This window comes from Papio anubis, chromosome 20, assembly GCF_008728515.1.
Source record: "Papio anubis isolate 15944 chromosome 20, Panubis1.0, whole genome shotgun sequence".
Taxonomy (NCBI): domain Eukaryota; kingdom Metazoa; phylum Chordata; class Mammalia; order Primates; family Cercopithecidae; genus Papio; species Papio anubis.
In genome coordinates, this window is record NC_044995.1 from 23,896,254 (window position 1) to 23,922,777 (window position 26,524).

Consider the following 26,524-nt stretch of genomic DNA (forward strand, 5'->3'; position numbering starts at 1 on the left):
TTGTACAGTTAAGAATTTTTTTTTTTTTTCAAATTTAGGCTAGGTTTGTCACTTTGTACAACTTGTTTACAAATATCTATTGGCTTTCATACCATTAATTACAGCACACCTCACACCTCTAAAGGGTAAAAATGTTTGCTCTACTGAGACCTGGCATAGCTCCAAGAACACTTTCCTCAGAAGGGAGAGGGGATAAGCGGCTGACTGCTTTTCTGCTCTGGAGTGCAGCTTAGCCTCTGAAAGCCGGCCTGTGGAAACGCACCAGAGGACACAGGACACTCAGTGGGAGACAGCAGGAGGGGCAGGGGGAATCCACCACCTAGACCGGAGGGCAGAGGGCCCCACCACCCCTGCCATGCAATGGCTAGCCAATACGAAGCGTTGGAGCAGTGGGTTTAAAGGCTGAGGTTTTGTTTATAGCAGCAAAATCCTTAACAGATACATTTTATGCAGAGCCCTATCATACAAATGAGCTGAAGGCAGAGCTGCTCTGTTTGGTGTGACACGGGGGACCCAGGGCTCCCCTCTCACCTCTTCCTTGCCCAGCCCCAGTGGCAGTCACTAAAGTGCCAAGAGAGGCGTTCTGCAGGAAGCAAGAGAAAAAGTGAATACTTGATTCGTAGCGTAATTCAACTAGACATAAAAGATAAAAAGATGCACATTCTTATGATTCAAATCAGAGTCCTGCCCTGGAGTGCAACTTAGCCTCTGAAAGCCGACCTGTGGAAATGCACCAGTGGACACAGGACACTCAGTGGGAGAGAGCAGGAGGGGCAGGGGAACCCCACACAGGGACAGGCAGCAGGCTCACGTGGCCGTTGGCAATGTCCAGCAGGTCCCGGAGTCGGCAGCCCCGGTGGTGCCTCCGCTCGTAGCAGATGCTGTCTTCCAGGATTACGTAGTCGGTGCCAAAGGACCTTAGGAGGGCATGCACTTCCTCTGGTGCCCTCTTGGCATATATCTGATAAACCTTCAAAAAGAGATAAAAATGCAACGTGGCAAATGCTACTCAATTGCCAGGGAGTTCACTATGTGATGTAGCCTTTCACAGGGCTGAGTCTAAGACCTAACACCCAAGGTGCTCTCTCCAGCCGAGGCCATGCTGCACGCGCTCATCTGCAGGCCTGGAGCGTGTGCATGGAAGTTCCCAAAACACTGTGAGTGCTCGGCCTTGGGAAGAGAGTGAGCCAGGAAGAACACATCTGGATTCAGAATGTATTACTTCAAGTTAGGACTATATTCATTAGTAGGTGCTGTTCCAAGGTAAATGACAGGGCTGAGTAAATAAGATATAGTCTCTACTTTTAAAAAGGGGATGCCTGGACTAAAATGGCCCATTAAGAGCGATGGGACAGTCTGGGGGACACACGTCCCAGTAAGGCAGAGCCCCAGCTTCTGATACGGGTAGGTGGGGAGAAGGACCCCTGTAAGGTCCCTGCTCCTAGGCTGGGGTAGCACAGGCTGCTTTACCTGCTACACCGCATCTTGGCTAACTGAGAGACCCCCCTGCTCCTCTCCCTCTCGCCCATCCTGGGGGTGAGAGCCACTTGCAGCACACCGTGGGCAATGCCACAGGAGGCCCCCTTCACGTTCATACCAGTGCCACACACCCTTAGTGGATGGATGCAAACTGAGCGTCCTAGATTCTGGGGCTGGAATGGAAACAGACTTTGTGAGGTGTTGAATCTGGGGGTTCATGAAGAGAGGCACTGCCTCCTTTTTTGCACCCTGATTTCGATGCTAGATTTCTGATTTGGGCTTAAGGGTCTAACTTGATGTGTCCACACGGATGGGTGAAATGGTAGGGAGGTAGGATGCTATTACTGCGACAACTGCGTTGTCCTACAATCCTGCACCAGGTCTCGGACTGAAGGCATTCCAAGGATTCCAGGGTCATGATGAAGAGCCGTAGGGCCTTCAGGATTTCAGCGTGTGGGGCCTAACCCTAGTACCGAGACAGGAAAGGAGATGCCCAGAAGGACGCTCTGTGCACTTGACCTGTCTTTTCTGCAGTCTCCAGTTCAAGCAGTAGAGGCCACCCCGGATGAACTTGGTGTCTGGAAAACCAGGGAGCCCCTTTCCTGCATCCTCCTAGTTAATTTGGAACTATCCGGAACACTTGAGCCCATCAAAAAATTCCTATTTTAGCAGGAGTCTAAATTCAAATGATTCTTACACAAAACAGGAGATTTAGTAAAAATCATCTGCTTTCAGGCTAGTCAAATAGCACCTCAAAACAAGACTTTTTCAACAACTTTCCAAATGCCAACATGAAAAAGTGACATTAGGAAACATTTATGAGTTTGAAACCTGATTGGTGGGGATGAAGGGACACAGGCACCCTCCTGCACTGCTGACTTGAATGTAAACAAATATGACCTGTATAGAGAGGACTTGATAAATCTTTCGATCTACATTACAGATGCCAACAACCCTGACCCACCACTTCCACATCCAAGAATCTGCTGTACAGACAGACACTGTGTCTGGAAAGAGTGATGTGCAGACAAATTTATCTGCAGCATTGTTCATATAATCACAAAAGACAGGGAAACAGCAGAAATGGCTAAATAAAATATGCCATAGCCATATAAAATATTAAGCAGCTTTAAAAATAACAAGGAAGCTGTTAATATACTGAATATAGAATGATTTCCAAAACACATTAAGTGCCGAAGAAGCAGAATGTAGAATGCCACTTCTTTTGTTAAAATGGAGAAAGGAGCACCACCCTCCCCCACCATATTTGTATACGCATGAAATACCTGTGGAAGAAGACACAAGAAACTGCTAACATTATCTGCCTCCTAGGAGGGGAACTAAGAACTGCAATAATGGGAGAGGCACTTTTCACTACATTTCCTTTTGTATGTTCTGAATTTTGAACTATGAGACTATTATTATCTATTAAAAAACAAAAACCCCAGACTTCAGAATGGTCCATAAGAAATGTGACCAGTATGCCTCAACTCCTTTTCCTTCCCCTCCCTTGTGGGAGGGACCCGGTGGGAGGTAACTGAATCATGGGGGCAAGTCTTTCCCGTGCTGTTCTCGTGGTAGTGAATAAATCTCACGAGATCTGATGGTTTTATAAGGGGGAGTTTCCCTACACAAGCTCTCTCTTTGCCTGCTGCCATCCATGTATGACATGACTTGCTCTTCCTTGCCTTCTGCCGTGATTGTGAGGCCTCCCAGCCATGTGGAACTGTAAGTCCATTAAACCTCTCTTTCTTCTGTAAATTGCCCAGTGTTGGGTATGCCTTTATCAGTAGCGTGAAAACAGACTAACACACCCTCCTAACCTAATGCTGGAGGGTGCAGCATTCAGCCCCATCTTTACCACACATAGGGACATGCAGCCCATGGCTGGCCACAAGAAGCGAGGGGAGGCACAGGGAACCCTCACCGCTCTGGTCCGCTCTCTCAGGCTGCTGTCTTCGTAGTGCGGGTGGTTGGTTAGGGTCCTTCCCGTGCACAGCTTGACTCCGGCCAGCAACTGCATGCTTCCCGCAAACACAGCCTTTCTTGGAGTGTTAGAGCTGAAAGATTTTAGAGTCTGAATTAACCCCACTGTTAAGAGGTCCTTAAAGACAACAAAGACGACAATATCAAACTCTTTCAAAAGAATCCAGCTATGTTACAAAGAGTTACGAGTCAGGGAAAAACAAAAACAAAAACGGGAGTTTGCTTGGGTTTTGACTTCCACTCAAACCAGTGAGTGCAAAAGTAATTGCGGTTTTTGCCATTACTTTCAATGGTAGAAACCTCAATTACTTTTGCACCAGTCCCACATTTTTTACAACAACGTTTTGTATCTGTTTTTGACTGTTCACCAGAATAGCAGTGGGGAAGCCTCTTACTGTTTTGCTAGGTTTACTTTTATAAGGAATTGTCTTAGAAGGCAGGCAGTGTAGCTTTTGAGTTCAGACTTCTAGGCCAAGACCCACAATCCTCTCTTGCTGTTGTTCCAGAGGGGCAGAGTCTAACAAAAATAACCTAAAAGACTGCCACTGCTTGTGTATCCAACCTAACAAAAGGGCTACCTAAAGCAACATATAACAAATCAAGCCAGAAACTGCAGGTGATAATATGTCAATTCCAAGGGTTTTTGCTTAAAAAAGCAATAAGGAAAAAAATCACAGATACTACCAAAAATAAAAACAGAATTAGCAGCAATAACAAAAAACATGGGGCCGGGCGCGGTGGCTCAAGCCTGTAATCCCAGCACTTTGGGAGGTCGAGACGGGTGGATCACGAGGTCAGGAGATCGAGACCATCCTGGCTAACCCGGTGAAACCTGTTTCTACTAAAAAAATACAAAAAACTAGCCGGGCGTGGTGGCAGGCGCCTGTAGTCCCAGCTACTTGGGAGGCTGAGGCAGGAGAATGGCGTAAACTCGGGAGGTGGAGCTTGCAGTGAGCTGAGATCCGGCCACTGCACTCCAGCCTGGGCGACAGAGCGAGACTCCGTCTCAAAACAAACAAACGAACAAACAAACAAAAAAAAACCCATGGAAGCAAGATTCTGAAATAGCCAATATCTTATTACTCAATATGGGGGATACACAATACTTCCGATGTGAAAACGCAAATATTTTACACATAACTTTTCTTTAGTCCTGATTATGAGAAACTATATGCAGTTTAAGGAACACAGGGCACCCTAGTATTATGGCACAAACTCGCTTTCTAGCTCCCACCACACTACGATTCTCCGCCTCCCATGGGTGTGAGGGGCAGGGACTAAGGACCAAGAAAAGACTCCCAGAATACCGGGAAAGCATTTTTCCTTTTTCCTCCCTGGAAAAAAGGAATCATAGTAGCTGATTTAATTCCTTTCCTTTTTTTTTTTTTTTTTTTCCCTGAAATCTGAGGGTCGCTTGCAAGCGGTCAAGGAGTTAATTTCTCAGGAGGCCCTAAGAGCTCTCTTCCAGGGATTCTCCTGAGTGCAGAATTTCCCACAGAGGCCCACTGAGGACACTGCGGGATGCGTTTATCCTTCTTGTGTTGAGAGGAGTCTGTGCCTGCTGGACTGAACTAAAATGAGGAAGATGGTTGTGAGGAGTTTATTTAAAATCATTAAAATTCAACATCCTTTGCAGAAAAAGCCACGGCAGGCTGTTCTCCATGGTTTTGGAGCAGGGCACGCAACTAGCTCTGGTGCTGCGGTTTCTAAGAGAAGCCTCATCACATTCATACATCCCACCAGGATGTTTTATTTATTCCAACTCAGTGCTAAGACTCCAGCGTGAACGCCATCCAACAGAGGCCTTGGATGTCTACAAGCAAGACATCCTACAATTCAAGTTGTGACATTTACAAATAGTTTACTTTTGAAAAATTCAAGATTTTCTTTCTAACAATGACACTCTCATTCACTCGCATTCCAATAAGCGTTCTTAAGTGAGGAAAAAAAGTGGCTGGAATGACAATGAGCATACATAATGACACATAATATGCATCCCCTCTCCCATGCCAGAGTCTAGAATGCGGATTCCAGCAGGAAAAAAGTTTCATGTGAGCTTGGCTGCACTTGAGAGCTTGTCATTCTGACAGACCCAGGAACACAAGAACAAATAGATGTTAGCTCTGTCCTCCGTACCAACAAATTACAGGGACTGTCTCACATTTTGTCCCACGTGGTCAGAGGAATAAGAGGGTTTCAGTGAAAATGCAATGAAGGTGCCCAGAATTCCTTAGTGAAAGGTTTTACTGAAATTCAGTTTAATTCAACTGACACTTACTAAACACTTACTCTGGGCCTTGTGTACTGTGCTACCCTCACCTAGAGTGTAATGCTAAAGGAAACAAGTACGCACAAATACTAATTTTTAAAAGTGCCACCATTTTTCCAAGCCAGGCTTCTTTCCTTTGAATACTCTCAACTGGCACGAGCCATTCCACAGCAATCAATGATACGATAACTTGACACATCCATGCCAAAAAGTGGCTGTCTTTGGTCCTCTGAACTAGACAGATTTAAGATGCAGAAAGAACATGAGTCTGGTTTCCACGCCTGGCAGAGCAGGAGGTGGAGGCGAGAGCTATCAGGGGTGAGTGATCCTGGTTTGTAGTCTTACTGCCTGAACAGTGCCAAGCTGGCCTTCTACACAAAAGACAAACCCGGCAGCTGAGCTTACAACATCCATTCCAATCACAAGACTGTCTCACCATCACCGTTTTGAATGTATAATAGGAATCTCTGTGTAGCTTCAGCACCAAGAAGATGCACAAAGCTATGTGTAGCATGCATTTTATAATCACAGCAGAGATAAGATGACAGGCCTTGTTATCCAGCCACAGCTAACGAACAAGGTTTCAGCCTGCCTCCTGGACTATAATCATAGGCCTTGGATGAATTAGAGTTCACAAAGGCTTAAATGCCCAAAGTCCTAAACTGCCCTCTAGGGAGTTATAAAGTTCTTTCTTTATTCAAACAATATTGCCGAGGGTCTACTACGTGCTGGGCTGGCAAACACGGTATGACAACCTGCCTTCAAGAAGCTTACTTAGGCCAGGTGTGGTGGCTCATATCTGTAATCCCAGCACTTTGGGAGGCCAAGATGGGGAGATCACTTGAGGTCAGTAGTCTGAGACCAGCCTGGCCAATGTGGTGAAATCTGTCTCTACTAAAAATACAAAACTTAGCCAGGCGTGGTGGTGGGCACCTGTAATGCCAGCTACTCAGGAGCCTGAGGAGGGAGAATCACTTGAACCTGGGAGGCAGAAGTTGCAGTGAACCAAGATCGTGCCACTGCACTCCAGCCTGGGCAACAGAGCGAAACTCCATCTCATAAAAAGAAAAAAGCTTACTTAACAGGTCCCATTACAGACAGACACTTCAAAATAACCCAGTGCTGTAGTGAGCCTAGTCTATCACATATTTACTAATGCTCACTGCAGGCCTTCAGCTAAGCTGGAAATGAAACAGCAGTCACTGAAGATGCTCTCTCCTGGGCAGGCTCTAAGAGCTCTTGAGTGGCTCCCACCCCCGGCCCCTGGCAGGTGCAGCCCCAAGGCAACAGCAGGGCCATCACCAGCAGAGCGAGTGACACATGGCTGCTCAGGGGAATGAGATAAAAAGTGGAATAAAGCTCATTAAGTTGTGACTTTCTTAATGTCTGGCCTTATTAGCAAAAGTCAGAAAGTTTAAAAGAAGTATCTCTGTTTAATGTGTTAGTGCCACAATCCTCTGGATTGTTAACATACTCTTTCACTGAGGACGTGGCTTTATTTTAAAGCAGTAAAATACTCATATCCTCATGCCTATAAGATGAATTAAAAATAATACTTCTGGTTGGGTGTAGCAGCTCACGCCTGTAATCCTAACACTTTGGGAGGCTGAGATGGGTAGACTGCTTGAGGTCAGGAGTTCGAGACCAGCCTAGCCAACATGGTGAAACCCCATCTCTACCAAAAATACACAAATTAGCCAAGTGTGGTGGCGCCTGCCTGTAGTCCCAGCTGCATGGGAGGCTGAGGCAGGAGAATTGCTTGAACCTGCAAGGTGAAGGTTGCAGTGAGCCGAGATCACGCCACTGCACTACAGCCTGGGTGACAGAGATTCAGTCTAAAAAACAAAATAGAATAAAATAAAACAAAAAATAACACTTATTTGAAAATGACTGACTTCTGAGGACAGTAGGGATGATGCTTCTTTCCTCTGTGCCATGTGGCCTTGTCTGATATGCCAGCTCCGTGGTAAACCTGGGAAATAGCACTGCTACTTCCAATACTTCACTCTACCCGTAAGGCAAATGCCAAAGGAAAAGCTACAAGCAAAGTGGAACAAAATGAGAAACAATCACACATTTCTAAACTTAAAAAGATACTTATATTCACTGTCCTTTCTATTTTGTGGTAAATTTAGCAGGCAAAGGGAGAAGGGATTCGTTGTCCTTAGCTGAAAGCACGCGCAGTGATGGACATAATGCTGGGTGCTCTTCCTTCACACACACTCTTGCCTGATACAGTCTGTGGTCTGTATCTAAAATAGCTAATGTGCTTTTAACCATTGAATGACATTTCTCTATTATAGAAAAACAAAGCAATTTTTACAAATGTTTGAACAAATGATGTATAAAATGAAAGGATAATTTGTTTTTATAGCTCTCTGCCAAGCTCCATAGCAGGCTGCCCAACCTGCACACAATTTGTTCTGTAAGAAATGTCACTAAATAATGACAAGGACTCACAGGTCAAATGGATTTACATTATATAATTTAAATGTCATTCCAGGAAGACCTGATGGCATTTTGAACAAATAATCTCATTTATTTTTGAGGCTCTAAGCTTCAACAAGTTAATTGCTGTTGAACTAATGGGGAAACTGAGCATTATAATACCATGTGTGAACATTTGCTTTATCTACACTTCAAAAATTTATAGAATTACGCAAATACTATAAAATGATTCATTAAATAGAAAAGAGGCTTATAGGCATTTAAGGTCTGAACTTAGCCTACATCATATTTAAAATATACACTCACTTTCTGCTTTGCTTAAATGTGAAAGAAAGTTGGTCCATTTTTTCAGACCCATCGAGAAAATACTGCACACGTAGGTTTCATTACTGGAAAGAGACTATTTCCAGTGAAAATCTCCTAAAGCGAAGTAGCTAAAATGTCATCCCTCAAAATATGCACATCTATAGATCTGTCTATCTTATTTGCAAAATGTCAGAAGAAAATTTTCAGGAACGAAAAATGAAACATTCAAGGACACAAAGAAACAAGGTGGAAACCACAGATTGTGGTTGCATTCGGCCTTGCTGAGGTAAACATGCTTTCCAATCACACAGAAAACCTTTAAAACTACCGCCTGACTTTTGCTGAAAGAGATACCAGAAGGAAAAAAAAAAAAATTCCAAGTTTTAAATTTTGTATCCAGGAAACCTTATCAGGAGAGAAGGGTAAATATGAATATATGCATTTAAATCTGCTTGAAAACAAGGCATGCAATGCATCGGTGTAGTGTGGAGAGCAGCAGACAGGTGAATGCACAAAAGCTGGGGTGTGGAAGGCTGGACATGCCTCCCAGCTCTTAGGGAAGGCCGCTGGGGCTACTGCAGCCTGGGGCCCTGACTTTAACAACATGTCAAATGTCACAACATCCTTGTAATAAAGAGCAACTTAATCCCTAAACACTCTTGGTTTCATTCTGAAACTTCAATCTCTACTCCTTTTAGGAGCTAAAGATAGGAAAGCATAAAACATTTTCTATTATTAAAATTAGAAGTCTAAAAAAAACCTTTCCCACTGAACTTGCTAAGCCACTGAAGATCTTAAAATGGAGTAGAGTAAGAATCCGGGAGAGAAGAATGAGGGCAACTGTGCTGAGGCGAAGCCCAGCAGTTACTCCAGTGAGAGGCAGCTGCAGTGGAGTGCCACCTGCATCCACACACTTCACGCGGTGCCCATACACAGCTGGTGCTCAATGAACATCTGCTGAACTCTATTAACAAGTGCACAACTTCAGATGTGGAATAACTTTATAAATTAGTTAAGGCTTTAAGACTCTTCACAGGAATCCAATTCCTTGGGTATGAACCTTCTCATTTTAAGTGTTCCCCTAGAGTAATGCCCTTTGTTTTCCCTTGAGGATATCTCTTCAGCCTCTGAAAAAGAAAGAACCAACTCCCACTGAGGCAACCACATCTTTCAATTTACCCTCAAAGCAGAGAAGCCCTCCGAGAATACTTGGAAAGCCTGAATCTCCGAGCTGAAGCCCTGTGTCCAGGAGCACAATAGTGACACCTCGTGTGGGGTATGGCTTTCCCCAGCAGCAAGGACACGCGGCGGGACACTTCCAGGTATGTGAGTGATGAAGAGGACGGATAAGCTTCTTTTCAACACTTCACATAAGGGGTGCTGTGTGCCAAAATGGAGGGTCACTTGAGGTGTCCCCAGGGTTTCTGCAGGCCACTATTTCTCCAGTTGTGATTCATCCCACGGGCAGCCATCCCTCCCATAATGGAGGCTGTGCCCCTGTCCGACAGATGCCGTGATGATTGCATGGGCAGAAGACAGACATTTGAGTGTGTCTGCTTTGACTGTCTGGAAAAGGGCAGACAGGAAGACAGGCAGGGGAGGACAGAGGCAGCCCTCAGGGACAGTGCTGGTTCTCTGCCAGGCATCTTGGGACTCTTGACGCAGCCCATGCATTTGAAAGAGTCCTTAGGCCGCAGCCTTTTCTCCAGCACAATTCATACTTGCTAATAACACGGATACCGTGTGACTAATCAAAGCAGTGAGGTGAAACTTGAAGGTCATATTTTATGTCTCAAAAACAGAAGAAATCAGGGCAGGTTAAAAGAATATTAATGCAGTCACTTGCGTTTGGAATCCACGCCTTACAGGCCAGTGTGGATTTGAGTGTTGATTTAAACAAACATATTTGATGTCTACATAGACCCTATTTTGGCATACATTCATCACCACTCACGCTTACTTTGCAAACATGCCAAGCAGCTGGTTTTACAAAAATATTATTTAGATTTGAAGAATTTTAGGGGAAAAAGCCAAGACTAGATCACAATAGAACAAATTTTTTGGAACAATGCAAATCCTTCAGTTGCTGAGAAAAAAAAAGAAGCCAAAAGAGTATGTCTACTACAAAGGCACTACAGGGAGAGGAGTTGTTAGCAAAAGGAGGGTCTGAAGAGTGAACATCACCTCCCAAACAAGGGAAATAGGACACTTGTATTCTCTTCTTTACACCTGGAATCATCTCTCATCCACAATTTTTCACAGCCAGAAATGTTACTTTAATTTTCTGTGGGGAAAAATAAAGGCACTACAAATAAATATATCTAGTCTAAGACTGCCAAAGATAACCTGGGGCTCTGCTAGAATACATTTTTAATGACTTTATAATTAATTCCTGAAAGACTGGGGTGTTTATGGTGCTCATCTAAGGAGATCCGGAAGACCCACCACCTTCAGGATGCTACCAGAAAGCAGGGGTCCTCCAGCATTAATTTCAACAGTAGAGTCCTGAAAATAGAAAATATCAGCCTCAACTTCAGATGTACGTCATAAATTTCCAGCTGCCTATAGTTAATGGAAAATTAGCTTTCCTTTACATGAATAACTCTCTTTTCCTGTACATAATAAATACTGAAGGAATTACTTACTCTGTAATTGTCTGGCACGATTTAAAATTAAATAAATAAAGACAAAGCACGGCTTACTGCTCTTCTCAGCACTACAAATATGTGAAAAATTATATTGACTGAATCTAGTCACACCCAGCCCGATATTAGGACCAAAGCCATGGGTATGTTTTAGACATAAATCTCTCTGAGATCCACGCGTTGCCCTAGAAGGCCTCAGCTATCAAGCACTGACCATCTCTGCAGACACTCAGGGCTGATGTTAGCCATGGGCAGGTGCTGAAATGGCCACTAACATCCCAAGTGATGCAGACAATCCAGCCAATGTTTTCAGAAGGCACCACATGTGATGCGCAGCCTCTATTTACGTGTGAATAAGGCTTTCTGGTTAAAAGTAGGGAAATACAGTGTTCCAGGGCATAGGAATGGTGCTCCAGGTAGAAAAGTTTATTTTTGCTGGTGGGAGGCAGGTTTTTTTTTATTTTTTATTTTTTTTTATTTTTTATTTTTTATTTTTTTTTTTTTGAGGCGGAGTCTCGCTCTGTCGCCCAGGCTGGAGTGCAGTGGCCGGATCTCAGCTCACTGCAAGCTCCGCCTCCCGGGTTTACAGCATTCTCCTGCCTCAGCCTCCCGAGTAGCTGGGACTACAGGCGCCCGCCACCTCGCCCGGCTAGTTTTTTGTATTTTTTAGTAGAGACGGGGTTTCACCGGGTTAGCCAGGATGGTCTCGATCTCCTGACCTCGTGATCCACCCGTCTCAGCCTCCCAAAGTGCTGGGATTACAGGCTTGAGCCACCGTGCCCGGCCAGGTTTTGTTAATAAAGCTTTGAAATACACAAATTTCATTCAGATGCTGAGTGCTGAGGCAAAACAACAAAGTGCCAGAAGAAATAAGAGCCAACAGGACACTAAAGCATTATATTCAAGACGGAAGGTGCCAGGTTTTGTATCTAAAACTTTCTCTGGTCTTAAGCTTTGGCAATATGATGAGTTAACATAAAATCTGCACTGAGCTGGCATGAGCCTCTACTTAACTGGAGTTTACAGTATAATTTAAAAATAATTAATGAGGGAAGAATATTTCCTTTCCTTTCTTTTTTTTTTTTGAGAGAGTGTCTCGCTCTGTCACCCAGGATGAAGTGTGGTAGCGCAATCTCAGCTCACTACAACCTCCCCCTCCCGAGTTCAAGTGATTTTCCTGCCTCAGCCTCCTAAGTAGCTAGGACTATAGGCGCCTGCCTGGCTAATTTTTGTATTTTTGGTAGAGACAGAAGGGGTTTCATCATGTTGGCCAGGCTAGTCTTGAACTACTGACCTCGGGTGATAAGCCCACCTCAGCCCCCCAAAGTGCTGGGATTTCAGGCGTGAGCCATTGTGCCTGGCCAGAAAGAATACTTTCAAGTGTCACCATTAGTAGAAAATCAGAATGGTATTAAAATGAAAATAATAAAGATAAAATTGGCAGAGACATAAAGTTTTAAGTTTCAACAGATACTATACATAAACTTTTATTGCCATTTCTGTCAGTGGTTTGAAATGTCTTTATTGAAATTGTTTTCCTCTCTAAATGGGTATTTTCCCTTTCTTCATGAAATACAGTTGGAGAGAATATTTCTTGAAAAGAAAGACGTTATTTTCAATTATGGAGTTTTAAAGAAAAATTTAGTAAGGACGAATGTTTCTTCATAATTAGATTCAGAAACAAACAAAAACCCCCCAAAACCAAATGTGGTCTATAGTGACTCTTAAAAGGCACTTACAATTTTAAAAGTTAAAAAAAATCCTCTTACTTAATCCAGTTCATCAGCTCCACTGTATCTGGATCATAGAATTCTCTCAACTCGGAGAGTTCATCCATCATTCCTGGCCAGAACTGAAATTAAAAACAAAACAAAAACAAAATCCACCCCTATACCCACAACTATCACTAAGATTAAATGAAAAAAAGATAAACTGCATATAATGTGTGAACTAAACAAACATGGCAACTGGAATATACAACTATTTCACCTCTGCAGCAACCCTCCTAATGCAAGGGAACTGGAGTCTGGGAAGTGTCTGAAATTATCTTCATCTGAAGCTAATCAGGATGAGCGGTATCGCCAACTTTAAAAAATGAGCCTTTTAGCTTGCTCCAATAAAAATGCTATTGTATGTGATGTTAATACCTGACAAAACATTATCTTGACATGACAAAAATGCCAACCATGAGAAAGCTCAGAGTCCATTAGGAATATGTAATTAACTAATACCACGCAATTTACCCCCAAAAGTAGAATGTATCCTGTAGAAGACAGAGCCGTTTTATGGCTGCAAAAATGTTTTAGAATATGGCATTGTTTTATCCTCACAATAACCCATGACATGGATGATGCAACAGGCAGCATCACCCACTGGGATTTATTTTTCATTTAGAAGTGTGGAAACTGCGGCTCAGAGAGGTATCTGACTTGACCAAGTCACAAGTGGCAGAGCTACAACCTGGACCCTGGCTCCAAATCCAGCCCCTTTTTCATTTCATAATAGTATGATTGTATTTTTGTACTAGAAATCTGGTCAAATGGTTTGACATATATTAATATAATTGCTGGTACAATGAGAGAGAAGAATCTTTAAATGTAGGGCTCTCCAGGACAATCTGCTACATCTGGTTCTATTTATACCACTTGGTGCCTCCTGGTCAACTTAAGATTTTGTAAATAAAATATAAAAACTACTCTCGGAATAATCCACTTATCTAATACCTTAAGTCCATTTAATTCAACAATTAACTAAATCTTAATTGTTTTTATCAAATGACAGTTGACTAAAAAGACTTGATCGTATCTATATACATCCTAAGGTTAAAGGCAGAATTCATTTCACATATTAGCACAGACCACCAGTGACAACGTATGTATGCTCCACTGACATAGAAAATAGAATACTTTTATTTAAGAACCACTAGTAGAATTAAAGCAGCACCTGATTGATCTCTGGCTGTGTTTGAGACCTATCACTTTTTTTTTGGTCATCTCATCTTTGGCCATTTTTACTGCTCATTCAAATCTTGTCTCCTGGGTGGGTGAATCAGGAAAATTGCTAGTGATGGGATATCAGGTGTCAGGACTTCTGGTTCTAGTTTTTGGAAGAGATGTAGTAAAAATTACTGATTAAATGATACCTTTGTAATATTTCAATGATCTATTTTTCCTTATTAATTTGATAACCAATAGAATATCAACTTTTTAATGAAATGCTCTAATTCTTACAGCATAAACATATTTGAAATCTGTGAACTCAATGAATATTAGGTATTTTTCTAGTTTGAAAGTTACTAATTCTGAAAATGTTAAAAGCTAGTGAGAATTTTGTGGCAAACTCCTTTAACCATATGAAAGTCCTGAATTAACTAACTGCTATTTTTACCAATCAACAGTAGGGATTTCAGCAATCCAAATAAGTTAATCAAGACCAATGTACTAATTTTACTAAAGTCTTGACTTCAGAGTGGAGGCTAGTACATGCTTTTTTCCTTTTAATAGGCTTATCCTAAAGAGAGATACAGTAAAATTGGTAGTATAAACAAGAAATTTTGAAACCCTAATTACAATTGCAATGTAAAACTGAAATCAGGCTTTGAAACATGAATTCACGTTACTTACAGGTAAGTCTGTAAGAGTTGGAATAGTTGAAAAACAGATTCAGTTTCAGGGTAACCCCTCATACCCATAACATCTTTATTTTCTCTGTGATTTTATATATGTTTTGTGGAGATGAAATATCTGAACTATTTTACACAGTGAAAGTGGAATGCATTAGGATTTCTCCTGAAGTCCTGTATCAAGAGGCTAGGCCAACAGTCTTTTGGAGGATTCCTTAGGATACTAACTCCCTCATTCAGGGAAAACCTGGAAGGATTTCCTGGAGATGATGGCTTCTTTAGCCGTCCTGGTTCTTCTATAGCAGTAGTTTTCAAGAGGAGTGAGAGGAGAGATTGTGCCCCCAGCCCTAGTCCCAGGGTTTTTGGCAATGTCTGGTGACATTTCTGGTTGTTGCAGCCAGGGGAGAGGTGCTTCAATGAGCGGGCAGAGAGTGAAGGTGCCGCAGAGCAGCCTACAGCACACAGGACCGCCCCCGCCCCAGGCGGCAAAGAATTCTCTGGCCCAAGTGTCAACGTGCCACTGCTGAGAAACCCTGTAAACGCTACAGCAGGGGGTTCTTAAACTTGGGGGGCTGGTTAAGTGCCTATTTCTGTACTGGACTCCCACGCTTCTGACTCGGTAGGTCTGGAGTGGGACCCAAACACATGCATGTTTACAGGATCCCAAGAGATGCTGATGCTGTTTATCTGAGGACCATGCTTCAAGAGTCAGCACTCCCTACGACAGTTTACTTCTTATACAATGTCCTTCTTCAATTTTATTACAAACAAACAACTTCAGTCCTCAAACAGCAAAAAAAAAAAACTCCGTAAAATTTCAATAGATAGCTGAGACATAAAAGAACTGAACCTACATGCACACGGGCAGTGTGAAAGATGGTTATCGTCTGGTACAGCTTCAGTGGTGAGAAAAACATTCATGGGCTTTATCTTTTCTGTGAGGAGTGCGCTTTAATCCTCAGCATCATTGTGTAAAGAAAGGTAAACTGACTGGACTCCTCAGTAACATATACTGTTTAATCCTTAATTGTTGGTGTCTAGATGTTTTTAATGAGTTTCAGTTATTTACATTAGAGCAATAAAATTCCCAGAGGCGGGGAGGCATAAATCTATTTGTGTGTTTTTTAATATCCAGGAGTTAGCACAGAGTTTTGCTAATGGTAAATGTTTTGATAGGCTCATGACAGAACACATTTCTTTGAAATATTTACAATACAGTATTTAGCAATATTTTCTTTAGCCTGAAACCTTTGGTTCACAAAATCCTACATGAAAATATAAGCAAATAAACCCCAAAGCTGCGCTGCTCTAGCTGATCCTCTCTGTGGGATGCCCCATCAGCCCTGCTTTTAGCCACCCTCCCGAATCAGAGAACAGCTCTACACGGTAGAGTCTGAAATCCGTCATTCTAACTCAAAGTAAAACTTAAAGGAAAAAAAATCTAAACTTACTATGTTAAGTTTTTTAAAAAGAGAGGTCAGAAGCTCAATTGGGTAAAACAGTCTGTGCTATCTGCCCTGGGAATGATTCAACACTGTCAGTGTCAAAGATGTGACAAAAAGCCACAGTCAACCTGACCAATGATCATTGTCTCTGATAATATCTGAATTAAAGGGCAGTTCATGCTGTTTCAGAAACTAGTCAAATGAGAATATGAAAAATTCAAATACTTCCTATTGATACTGAAGAACAGATTTAAAAAAGCCTAGCCTTAGACACTATTTATTTATGTGTCTAATTCTCTTATGAAGATAAGCATCTAACAAAATACGGAGCTTAAAGTAAGATACATTTAAAAATCTCTTAGTCTATATAAATCAGGTAACGGGAAAATAATTTTTCTACTTTCATTTCAAAATAGCCTGAAAACACCTTATTTTCAGAATTTGCATCAGCTGAATATTAATAGTCTAAACCAAAATTAATTAGAATTATTAAATGCTATAGTAGTTTTTGCTATCATGTTTTTACTTGTTAAAACTATTTGGGAAAAAGATCCGTTTTCCAATCAATGTCACCTGCAGTAAGAAGCTAAGGAGGTATTTATAACCTCCACAAACCACTCTATTTGCCAAATAATACAAAAAATACACTGAATCAAAGCAATTATTTTGCTAAATAAATGAATGACAAGAATGAGGAAAATCAGTCTTACCTTATAGCATAGATACAGCAGTATTAATATCGGTACTGAATATCGCATTATACATATCTATATAAGAAAGACATTATTTAGATTACAAGTATTTTGAACTTTTTCTTTTTTGAGAGACAGGATTGTGCTATGTTGCCTAGCCTGGCCTGGAATTCTTGGGCTCAAGTGATCTTCCTGTTTCAGCCTCCTGAGCAGCTAGGATTATAGGAGTGAGCCACTGTGCCCAGCTTTTAAAACACTTTTGACTTACAGTTTTGCTTTGTAAATATATGACTTAAAAAAATACCAGAAATATAATTTAATGGAGCACAAGTCTCCAATATGCAGAATAACTGAGTCGATATGAGGATTCTAATCATTTGTAAGATATCTGCAGCTTCTACCATATTGCCACCTAGTGAATTTATGGAGTAGAACAATTGAAAACTGCATTTATAGGCTATTGAGAAATGGTCATACATGTATTAATAATTATCTTTATGAAAATACATTATAATAATAACAGTTATAATTCCGGACAAGGGGAGTATTGGTAATTTTAATTCCCTTTTTGTGCTTTTTTTGTATTTCCAAATTCTGTATAATGAATATATCTAACTTACAGTCTGAGAAAAAAGAAGCAATTTTTAAAAATAAAATTATTTTAAAATAATTCCCTATAAAATCTTAATATATCAATTATCTATTTTTAGCTTCAATTTCAGTATCCATTTTATCTCACTGCTACTGAAAAACAAACAAAAAAAAGTGGTATGAAAGAAATACTACAAGTCACAAAAGGAGATGGAAAAAGGGATGACACTGACCCTCTTTGGGTTATAAAGATGGACTGACTTCAGAAGTAACTCCCATATTTCGGGGCTACATAGGCCGAATGATGCGAACACACACATGTGTGACGTCCAGAGGTACTTCATTCTGCAAGAATAGACACAGGCGCAAGTCAGGAAGTACTAGTTGTATATAAACCTGGATTCTGAGATACCTACAAAGGCAGCTTTACAGTCTATGACGGCAAAATCTTACTTAAAACTATGCAGATGCCATTTGCCGAAGGGTTCATTGTTTAACTCCACTGCCTTTTGAGGACTATGTTTTTTTTTTTTTTTTTTTTTTTTTTGAGACGGAGTCTTGCTCTGTGCCCCAGGCTGGAGTGCAGTGGCGCGATCTCGGCTCACTGCAAGCTCCGCCCCCCCGGGTTCACGCCATTCTCCTGCCTCAGCCTCCTGAGTAGCTGGGACTACAGGCGCCCGCCACCTCGCCCGGCTAATTTTCTTGTATTTTTAGTAGAGACAGGGTTTCACCGTGTTAGCCAGGATGGTCTCGATCTCCTGACCTCGTGATCCGCCCGTCTCGGCCTCCCAAAGTGCTGGGATTACAGGCTTGAGCCACCGCGCCCGGCCGGACTATGTTTTGAGTAAAACGTAGAGGCATGTTTGTAATTAATTGTAAAAACTGAAAAAAAAAAAAAAAAAAAAAAAAAAAAAACAAAAACTGATGATGAATATTTTATACTGAGAGAAGATAGTATATAAGGATGATTTTATGGGAACCATGATTATTAATGAAGATGACTGTCACTTTCCACATTATATTGCTAAGTAACATCAAGAGTGGTCAAATTAAAAAGTAAACAAACAGGTAAGAAAAATACCTCATTGTACTCAATGCCAAGAATCCAAACAGAATGGTATGTATTAAGTTGTAGGCAGTTTCTGGTTTCAGGTTAACTGTGCCTTTTTCCATTTTACCCACGGATTGTTGACTTGTAGAATCACTGAGTAAAACAGCAACATACAAAATTTGAGCTGGAAACATAATTTTAGTTAGATCTTTTTAAAAGAAGAAGACACAAGAAATGTATGCCTCTATATATTCAGAAATTGATTATTTCCATAAGATGAAATCAATTTGCATTGATCAATTTTGAATTTATGAGGCTAAAAGTATAACAATATAAATGCATTAATAATGAGAAAAACTGAAATTTCACAGCAGCTTTGAAGTAAAAATTTAAAGTGCTTCAATTCTTTAAAAAAAAGAGAATGCAAAAAAAACCCAAATTTTTTTGGAATCTCTGAAACTGAAAGAGATCTTTAAAAGATGTTTTACCAGTTATGAGTATTTTTCAAATTTTTACAAATAAAAGCAAAAAACACATCCATTAACTTGGAATTCAGTTTCTTTATGAACCCTCAAAAATCACATTTTTAACCTACCAATACCTCCTGATATCCAAATTGATATCCAAATTTGACTTTTATCAAACACAGCTACATTAAAATTATTACACCCAATAAAAGTAACATTAATTCCTTAACATCATCTAATACCCAGTTCATGTTCTATTTTCCCTGTTTGCATCAACTGCTTTTTTCAGGTTTCTCTGAATCAGGAACTAAGAACTGCACGTTGCATTTCACTAACACATCTCTTTAAATATCTTTTGATCTATAAAAGTATCTCCTTTTTTTAAAAAGCAGGCCATTTGTTTGGGGAAGAACACGGAACATACGTCCTGACGCTGTTCCCGTCTCCCAGGTGTGCCTCACAGGGGTGGTTATACACTTCATGCTTCTTGTAAACTCGTAATTAGATCTAGAGGTTTATTAGACACAAGTTCAGTGTTTTGGCAAGAACACTTCACGGGGTTATGATGCACAGTAGTCCCCTCTCATCTGTGGATTCATTTTCAGTGGTTTGTTACTGAGGAAACTGCTGTCCGAAAATATTAAATGGAAAATTCCAGAAATAAACTATTCACAGTGCTGAATTACACGTTATTCTATGTTGCATGATGAAATCTCTCCACCCTTGTCTGTCCCACCTGAGACACAGATCATCATCCCTTGCTCCTGTGTTTCCACGCCGTATACTCTACCCACCCACCTGAGACAGACAAGCAGATACATTCAGCTACTAAACTACTAATAAAGTAAGATACATTTAAATGTCCCTGTATTGTTTGTGTTCAAGCAGCCCTTATTTTACTTAATTAAGACCCCAAAGTGCAAGAGAAGTGATGCTGGCATGTTGTTACTCATTGTTGTATTTTATGATTATTGTTAATTCCTTACCATGGTTAATTTATAAATGAAACTTTATCACAGGGATGTATGTATGGGAAAAAAAACATAGTATACAGAGGGTCTGAAACCATCCAAAGTTTCAGGCATCCACTGAGGGACTTGAAACATATTCCCACAGAAAGCGGGACAGCTCTACTCCACATCGCATTACACTGGGAAGCACACATTGCCTGGCTGTCTCCACTTCAGTGATGTTAAGACTGATCAGTGTTTAGATGTTGCACAATTTGTTGTCGAGGGAAAAAGAAAACAACGGTAAAGGCTACTAAAGATGAAACTTTCATGAAGGTCTACTGATCCCTTCATACATACCCAATAGAAATGGGCACCTATGATGCTTCTCTATGTAACTAAAGACCTGACCTTTTTTATTTCCCAGAAATCCTTTTTTTCCTACCATAGATACATAGGAAAATTAAAACGATATTCTAAGGCTGCTCTCACCATTTGGTAATTCATCACTGGAATCTTAAAGGAAATATTACAACCCAAACACTAGTTTCTCTATTGGTACAAAAAGGATGCTCCAAACAAGGAGAATATCCATAAACAGGGCAAGGTGTGAAAAGTAAATAAAAATAAAACAGACAAGGAGAGTATGTGCTCTTATCCTCTCTAGATACCTAAGAGAAGTCCTCAGCACCTCCCCAATAACCCAGCCAAACTGGAAATCTCTGATTAATTCCATGAACACAGAACACTGTGCCCCTTTCAGATGTACCTCTCACACTAATGTAGATGTACCTCTCACACTAATGCAGATGTGCTGCATAAAAGTTACAGTATCTGGCAGGGTGCAGTGGCTCATGCCTGTCACCCCAACACTTTGGGAGGCTGAGGCAGGCAGATCACTTGAGGTCAGGAGTTCAACACCAGCCTGGCTAACATGGTGAAACCCCGTTTCTATTAAAAATGCAAAAATTAGCTAGAGGTGGTTGTGTGTGCCTATAATCCCAGCTACTTAGGAGGCTGAGGCAGGAGAATTGCCTGAACCCAGAAGGCAGAGATTGCAGTGAGATGAGATTGCACCACTGCACTCCAGCCCAGGCAAGAGTGAGAGCATCTCAAACACAAACAAAACAAAGCAAGTCACAGTATCATCCTTCCTAGTACTAAAAAGGTAGCAGTACTTTAAAAACTTGGCACTGACAAAAGGCCCTTATTTAAAAGTTAATTCACATTTGGACGTAGTCACGTGCCACATAACAACATTTCGGCCAACAACAGATGACACTTACCACAGTGGACTCGTAAAATGATAATGGAGCTGAAAAATTCCTATTGCCTAGTGACATCATAGCCATCATAATGTCATAGCATAGTCACTTTGTTTCTTAAATAGATTTACTATAGCCTAAGTTCACGGTGTTTATAAAGTCTACAATAGTGTATGGTAACGTTCTAGGCCTTCACATTCACTCACAGGCTCACACAAAGAAACTTCCAGTCCTGCAAGCTCCATTTATGAAAGATGCCCTATATAGGTATATAATTTTTAATCTTTTATACAGTATTTTTTTTAATAGAGACAGGGTCTCCCTCTATTATCCAGGCTAGAGTGCAATGGTGCAATTATAGTTCACTGAAACCTTAAATGCCTGGGCTCAAGTGATCCTCCCACCTCAGCCTCCCGACTTGTTAGCACTACAGTTTGCACACATCATGCCTGGCTAATTTTTCTTTTTTTTTTTGTAGAGATGGGGTCTTGCTATGTTGCCCAGGCTGGTCTAGAACTCCTGGCCTTAAGCAATCCTTCTCAGTCTCCCAAAGCACTGGGATTATAGGCGTGAGCCACCATACCTGGCCTCTGTATTTTTACTGTGCCTGTTCTATGTTTAGATATATTTAGTTACACAAATACTTACCATTGTGTTACAACTGCCTATAGTATTTAACATAGTAACTTGCTGTCCAGGTTTGTAGCCTAGATGCAGTAGGTTATAACATATAGCCTAGGTGTGCAGTAGGCCATACTATCTATGTTTGTGTAAGTACACTCTATGATATTCGCACAATGATAAAATCACCTAATACGCATTTCTCAGAACATATCCCCCTTGTTAAGTGACACGTGACTGTACTATGATTCTTTAATTACTTTAATGTAGTGCTTTTCCTCTAATAAAATCCTAATACCCCTATCTGGTAGATGAAGATGCTCTAAAATCTTTTATCTATGATCATATACCAAATCAGCCTCCAGAGATGGCTCACAGATTCACACAGGGCATGGCAGATATTTTCACCAAGATACTGCAGGCCCACTGAACTTCCTGCTTTGTATGCAGTCTAGAGTCCTGTCGACACTTGGTATGTCTGGAATAATATTAAATCACACTGTCCAGAATAACTTCCATCTATTTTCACAGGGCTCAATTTTATCTTGGGTTAGGTATAAAAAAGAACACTTCTGAAAGATAGTAAAATAGTTTATGGTCAATGAAATATTTTCATGGTTCAATGTTGCTTCATTCTTAATAATCATAAAACCTCTCAACTGCTCTGGACTCATTTTAATGACAGCTCTCTCGTGGCTGTGAATCACAGTTCACCAGCATCTTAATTGGCAAGGTAACTACAGAAAAAGGGCTTCCTCCTGAGCTTCATTAAGTTTTCACAAATGACAGTAGCTTCAACTTCTTACACTTAATTTTCTTTGTTTAACACGAACAGTCAATGCAAATCCCCCAGCAGCTTGATGGGTAGATATTCTTACAAGTTTTTAAAAAGCCTTTATACTCTTGATTTTTTTCTTTCAGTAGATTAGTAGACATGCTAAGTTTTTTAAAACTAGCAGTTATTACTCAAAACTTTCAGTAGATACTAATAATTATGGTCCACTCCAATATTATCAGCCCTGAAGCAAGATGCAAGAAAACAAATGAGCAATAATTATTCAACTCTTACATTTCAAGAGGAATACAAAAAAGCAGCTACAGGTGGAAGGGAGAAAAACACAGGATGCTAATGATGGCAACACAACAGAGGCTTATGAGTCAACAGTGATAATGAAACCAGTTCATGATGGCTTGTACCTGCCAAAGTCTAGGCACCAGACACTATTTTAAGTGCTTTATGTTGTTCTGACTTACTTATTTCTCAAATACCCTGTAGAGTAAGTACTCTTAGTCTTCCCATTCTAAAGATAAGGAAATGGACATATCGAAAGGTTATGTAACTGACTCAAGGATCACTTTGTCCCCAAGTGTGCAGGCCAAGACTTAGGCCCAGACCGTATGCAATCTGATCGTTACTCTGTTGTCTCTTAACTACTGGGAGTGTAGTCCACTGTAAAAGAGGTATGTTCCCCCTTTAAGATGAATACTATTACTCTGTTCCGTGTCTGATATTCTGACTTTCAACTGTGCAATTCTTCTGCAACATGGAACAAGTTCATTAATAGGAGAGCATTAGATTTCTGAAATATACCATACCTGAGATTATGAAAGGCAACAACGAATGCTACAGTCACTGTGATGGACAGAACAAATACGTAAGCATAAAAAAGCAGAGTGTCTGAAAGCCTTCCAAATGTATTAAAAGGCAGGAGGCCAAAAGCTTCTTCACACAGATAGAGATTTGCATCAAAATCCCTAGGGAACAAATGGAAAGCAAAGTATTAAATTCAATACAAGACAAAGAAATGACATTACATCTTTCCTCAAAGGGAGTCTGTAATTAATAGGTGAAGGCATAATGAAAACTTAAGTTTTAAAGTCCCTGCTGATTCAACAGAAAATAGCAAACATAGATTTTCAATTCAGTTATACCTTGTTGCTCCAAGCCCAAATTTTGCCTTCAGAAATTTAAATATGTGTTCATCTGACTTCAGGTTAAGAATTTTCTATCGAGGAAAGAGAAAACAAAAATTGCTATTAGTCCTTTAGGCATAGTTTCCTGATAATTTCCCATTGAATTTATATATTCAGTGTCCAATTTCATAGGAGCGTGTGGGTGTATAAAATCAGTAAATGCTCACAGTAGTTCTCAGAACTGAGGAATTCCAAAGCAGGGACTTCCAAACTCCTTCCAATCCCCACTCCCCATTTTAGCATAATCCTTTATTCAAAAAACATCTTATACATAAGTTAAATATGCAAAATAGGTAAAAGATGAGATTTTTTGGTTTCAGGGAGAGGGAGAAGGCTGAGGCATAGTGAGCGTAAGTTTTCAGACCAGAAAACTGACAAGACGATGATCTGAAACCTCAAATAGATACACCACCCACAAGGCCTGTCTGGCTTTGGGGCTTTTGGTCTGCGGATATAATCGATCCAAGACTTATTCACTCAAAGACAATTCAAGACAGTTGTAACCCTCAAGGGGTGGACAGACAAATATGAGTGTTCATCATTAGTGGTTACAATTTTAACTCATATAATTCTATTTTAAATTTGTGGCTTAAAAATCCATATATAATAACACAAATGGTGAAGAAATTCTATTCGAAGAAAAATGAAGATAGGGAAAAAACATGAAGCCACAACTGAGTTCAGTACACACAATATATTCATTAGAGATGAGCCACAAATCTGGTCTTTTGCATTCCAGCAGCAAATGCAAAGAGGTAGGTCAATATATTTATGTTACTCACAGGTTTATAAGAGTAAAACAAAACAGTTGCTCAGAAGAGATCCTAACAGTCCTAGAACTGAGACTCAAAATAAATTTTTCCCATGGGTACAGCAAAAACAGCAAGGACTTTCAAGGAAAAGTTTCTCTACTTCCTCTTGTTGTAGGTCACTGACAAGACATCAAGTGCAATTCAACAGATGTTATTCTTTGGGGATTCAAAAAATGGTGGTCCAGGGATGCAGCTCTTTACTGATTTAATCCAAGAACAGGTCACTGAATATGTATAGTGGGTCAATGGAAGAATTGTGCATCTTTTGGCCACTTTTCCAGAAATGCTAGCAGTTCCACTCAAATAAGCTTTTTTTGAAAAAAAATTTTTTAGTAGAGTTTAGGTTTTGCTATGTTTCCCAGGATGGTTTTGAACTCGTAGCTAGCCTTAGGCGATCCTCCCACCTTAGCCTCCCAAAATGCTGGAATTACAGGCATAAGCCACCATACCTGGCTTTGAATAAGCTTTTTAATTTTTGTGGGCACATAGTAGATGTATGCAATTATGGAGTATATGAATATTTTTTTACAAGCATATAGTGTGTAATAATCCCACCAGGATAAATGGGGTATTCATCAACTCAAAAAAAAGCTTTTGGCTGAGTGCAGCGGCTCGTGTCTGTAATCCTAGCACTGTGGGAGGCTGAAGTGGGGGGATACCTTGAGCCCAGGTGCTTGAGACCAGCCTGGGAAACATGGCAAGATCCCATCTGTACAAAAATTGTGAAAATTAGCCAGGTGTGGTGGCACACACCTGTAGTCCCCGCTACTCAGGCTGAAGTGGAATGACTGCTTGAGCCCAGGAGGTCAAGACTGCCATGAACCAAGATCGTGCCACTGTACTCCAGTCTGCGTGGCACAGTGAGATCCCGTCTCAAAAAAACAAAAACAGAAACAAAAGTAGAAATTCAAAAATAAATTATTGACAAGTACTGGACTGTATGGAGTTTAAGAACATACTGACAGCCGAGCATGGTGGTTCACGCCTATAATCCTTTGGGAGGCCAAGGCAGGTGGACTGCTTGAGCCTAGGAGTTTAAGACCAGCCTGGGCAACACAACAAAACCTTGTCTCTACAAAAAATACAAAAATTAGCGTGGTGATATGCATCTATAGTCCCAGCTACTCAGGAGGCTGAGGTGGGAGGACACCTAAGCCCAGGAGATCGAGGGTGCAGTGAGCCGTGACCACACCAGTGCATTCCAGTCTGGGTGAGAGATCCTGTCCAAAAAAACAAAACAAAACAAAAAAAAGAACACAGTGACATAGTGACTGGCTGAGTGAAGACTCTTTTTTTCTTTGATAGTCAACAGACGTGAACAAGGACCACAGTTCTCTTGTGGAAAAGGAGCTTGTTTTGCAGATGCCTCCTATCCTGAGACCAACCTTCTAGGACAGGCAAAATTATCTGAAGAAATCAACGTAGTTTTGCTCTAGCATAAAAACAAATGGGACATCAAGGTCTAAGAACTATACCTTTAATAAAGCCTACCCTGAAAAAAAATTAAAAAGCCAATAAAAACATTTAAAAAGTATGTTAAACTAAGCAGAGCCCCTGGGGCAATGTAAAAATCTTAGCAAAGCACCTACTGGACATAAAACCAATGGATGCCTACGTTACTAAATGAGTTGTTCTGTTAGGCATGTTACATATAAGTCAGTTACATGTTGGGAAAAATGAGCTTAACTCTTCTTTCTAGCAGAAAGTAGATAGTAAGGCCAGTTTACTTATTAACTGAACTCAATAAAAATCATGTCTTTTTTCTTTAAGTACCACAGTACAGAAAGCTATGTGTATATTATGGTACTAAAAATAAAAAATTTAAATTTAGGGAAATATTTGTTTAATGCTTTTTAAGCTTTTAAAAGTTTCATAACAAAAGGTGAGTAAGTTCAAGGTGG

The 26,524-nt window shown here is 40.6% G+C and overlaps 1 protein-coding gene across 7 annotated transcripts in view; it reads right to left on the reverse strand.

The window, feature by feature from the left end:
- The window catches only part of DPY19L3 (dpy-19 like C-mannosyltransferase 3), an 81,194-nt gene that overhangs the window by 4,602 nt on the left and 50,068 nt on the right, over nt 1-26,524 (reverse strand). For 6 of the 7 annotated variants that reach the window (XR_001897683.3, XM_031659704.1, XM_009194086.4 and 3 more), the window contains 8 exons: nt 23,770-23,843; nt 23,434-23,592; nt 18,565-18,687; nt 17,717-17,828; nt 16,911-16,967; nt 12,903-12,985; nt 3,407-3,539; nt 812-970 (listed from right to left, as the gene is read on the reverse strand). Coding sequence is in view for 6 of the 7 variants with exons in the window: in XM_031659704.1 (XP_031515564.1) it covers nt 812-970; nt 3,407-3,539; nt 12,903-12,985; nt 16,911-16,967; nt 17,717-17,828; nt 18,565-18,687; nt 23,434-23,592; nt 23,770-23,843 (900 nt within the window). In the remaining variant the exon portion in view is untranslated. Of the gene's footprint in view, nt 1-720; nt 971-3,406; nt 3,540-12,902; nt 12,986-16,910; nt 16,968-17,716; nt 17,829-18,564; nt 18,688-23,433; nt 23,593-23,769; nt 23,844-26,524 lie in introns of all 7 variants that reach the window. The other variant, XM_021930972.2, reaches the window with a different exon arrangement.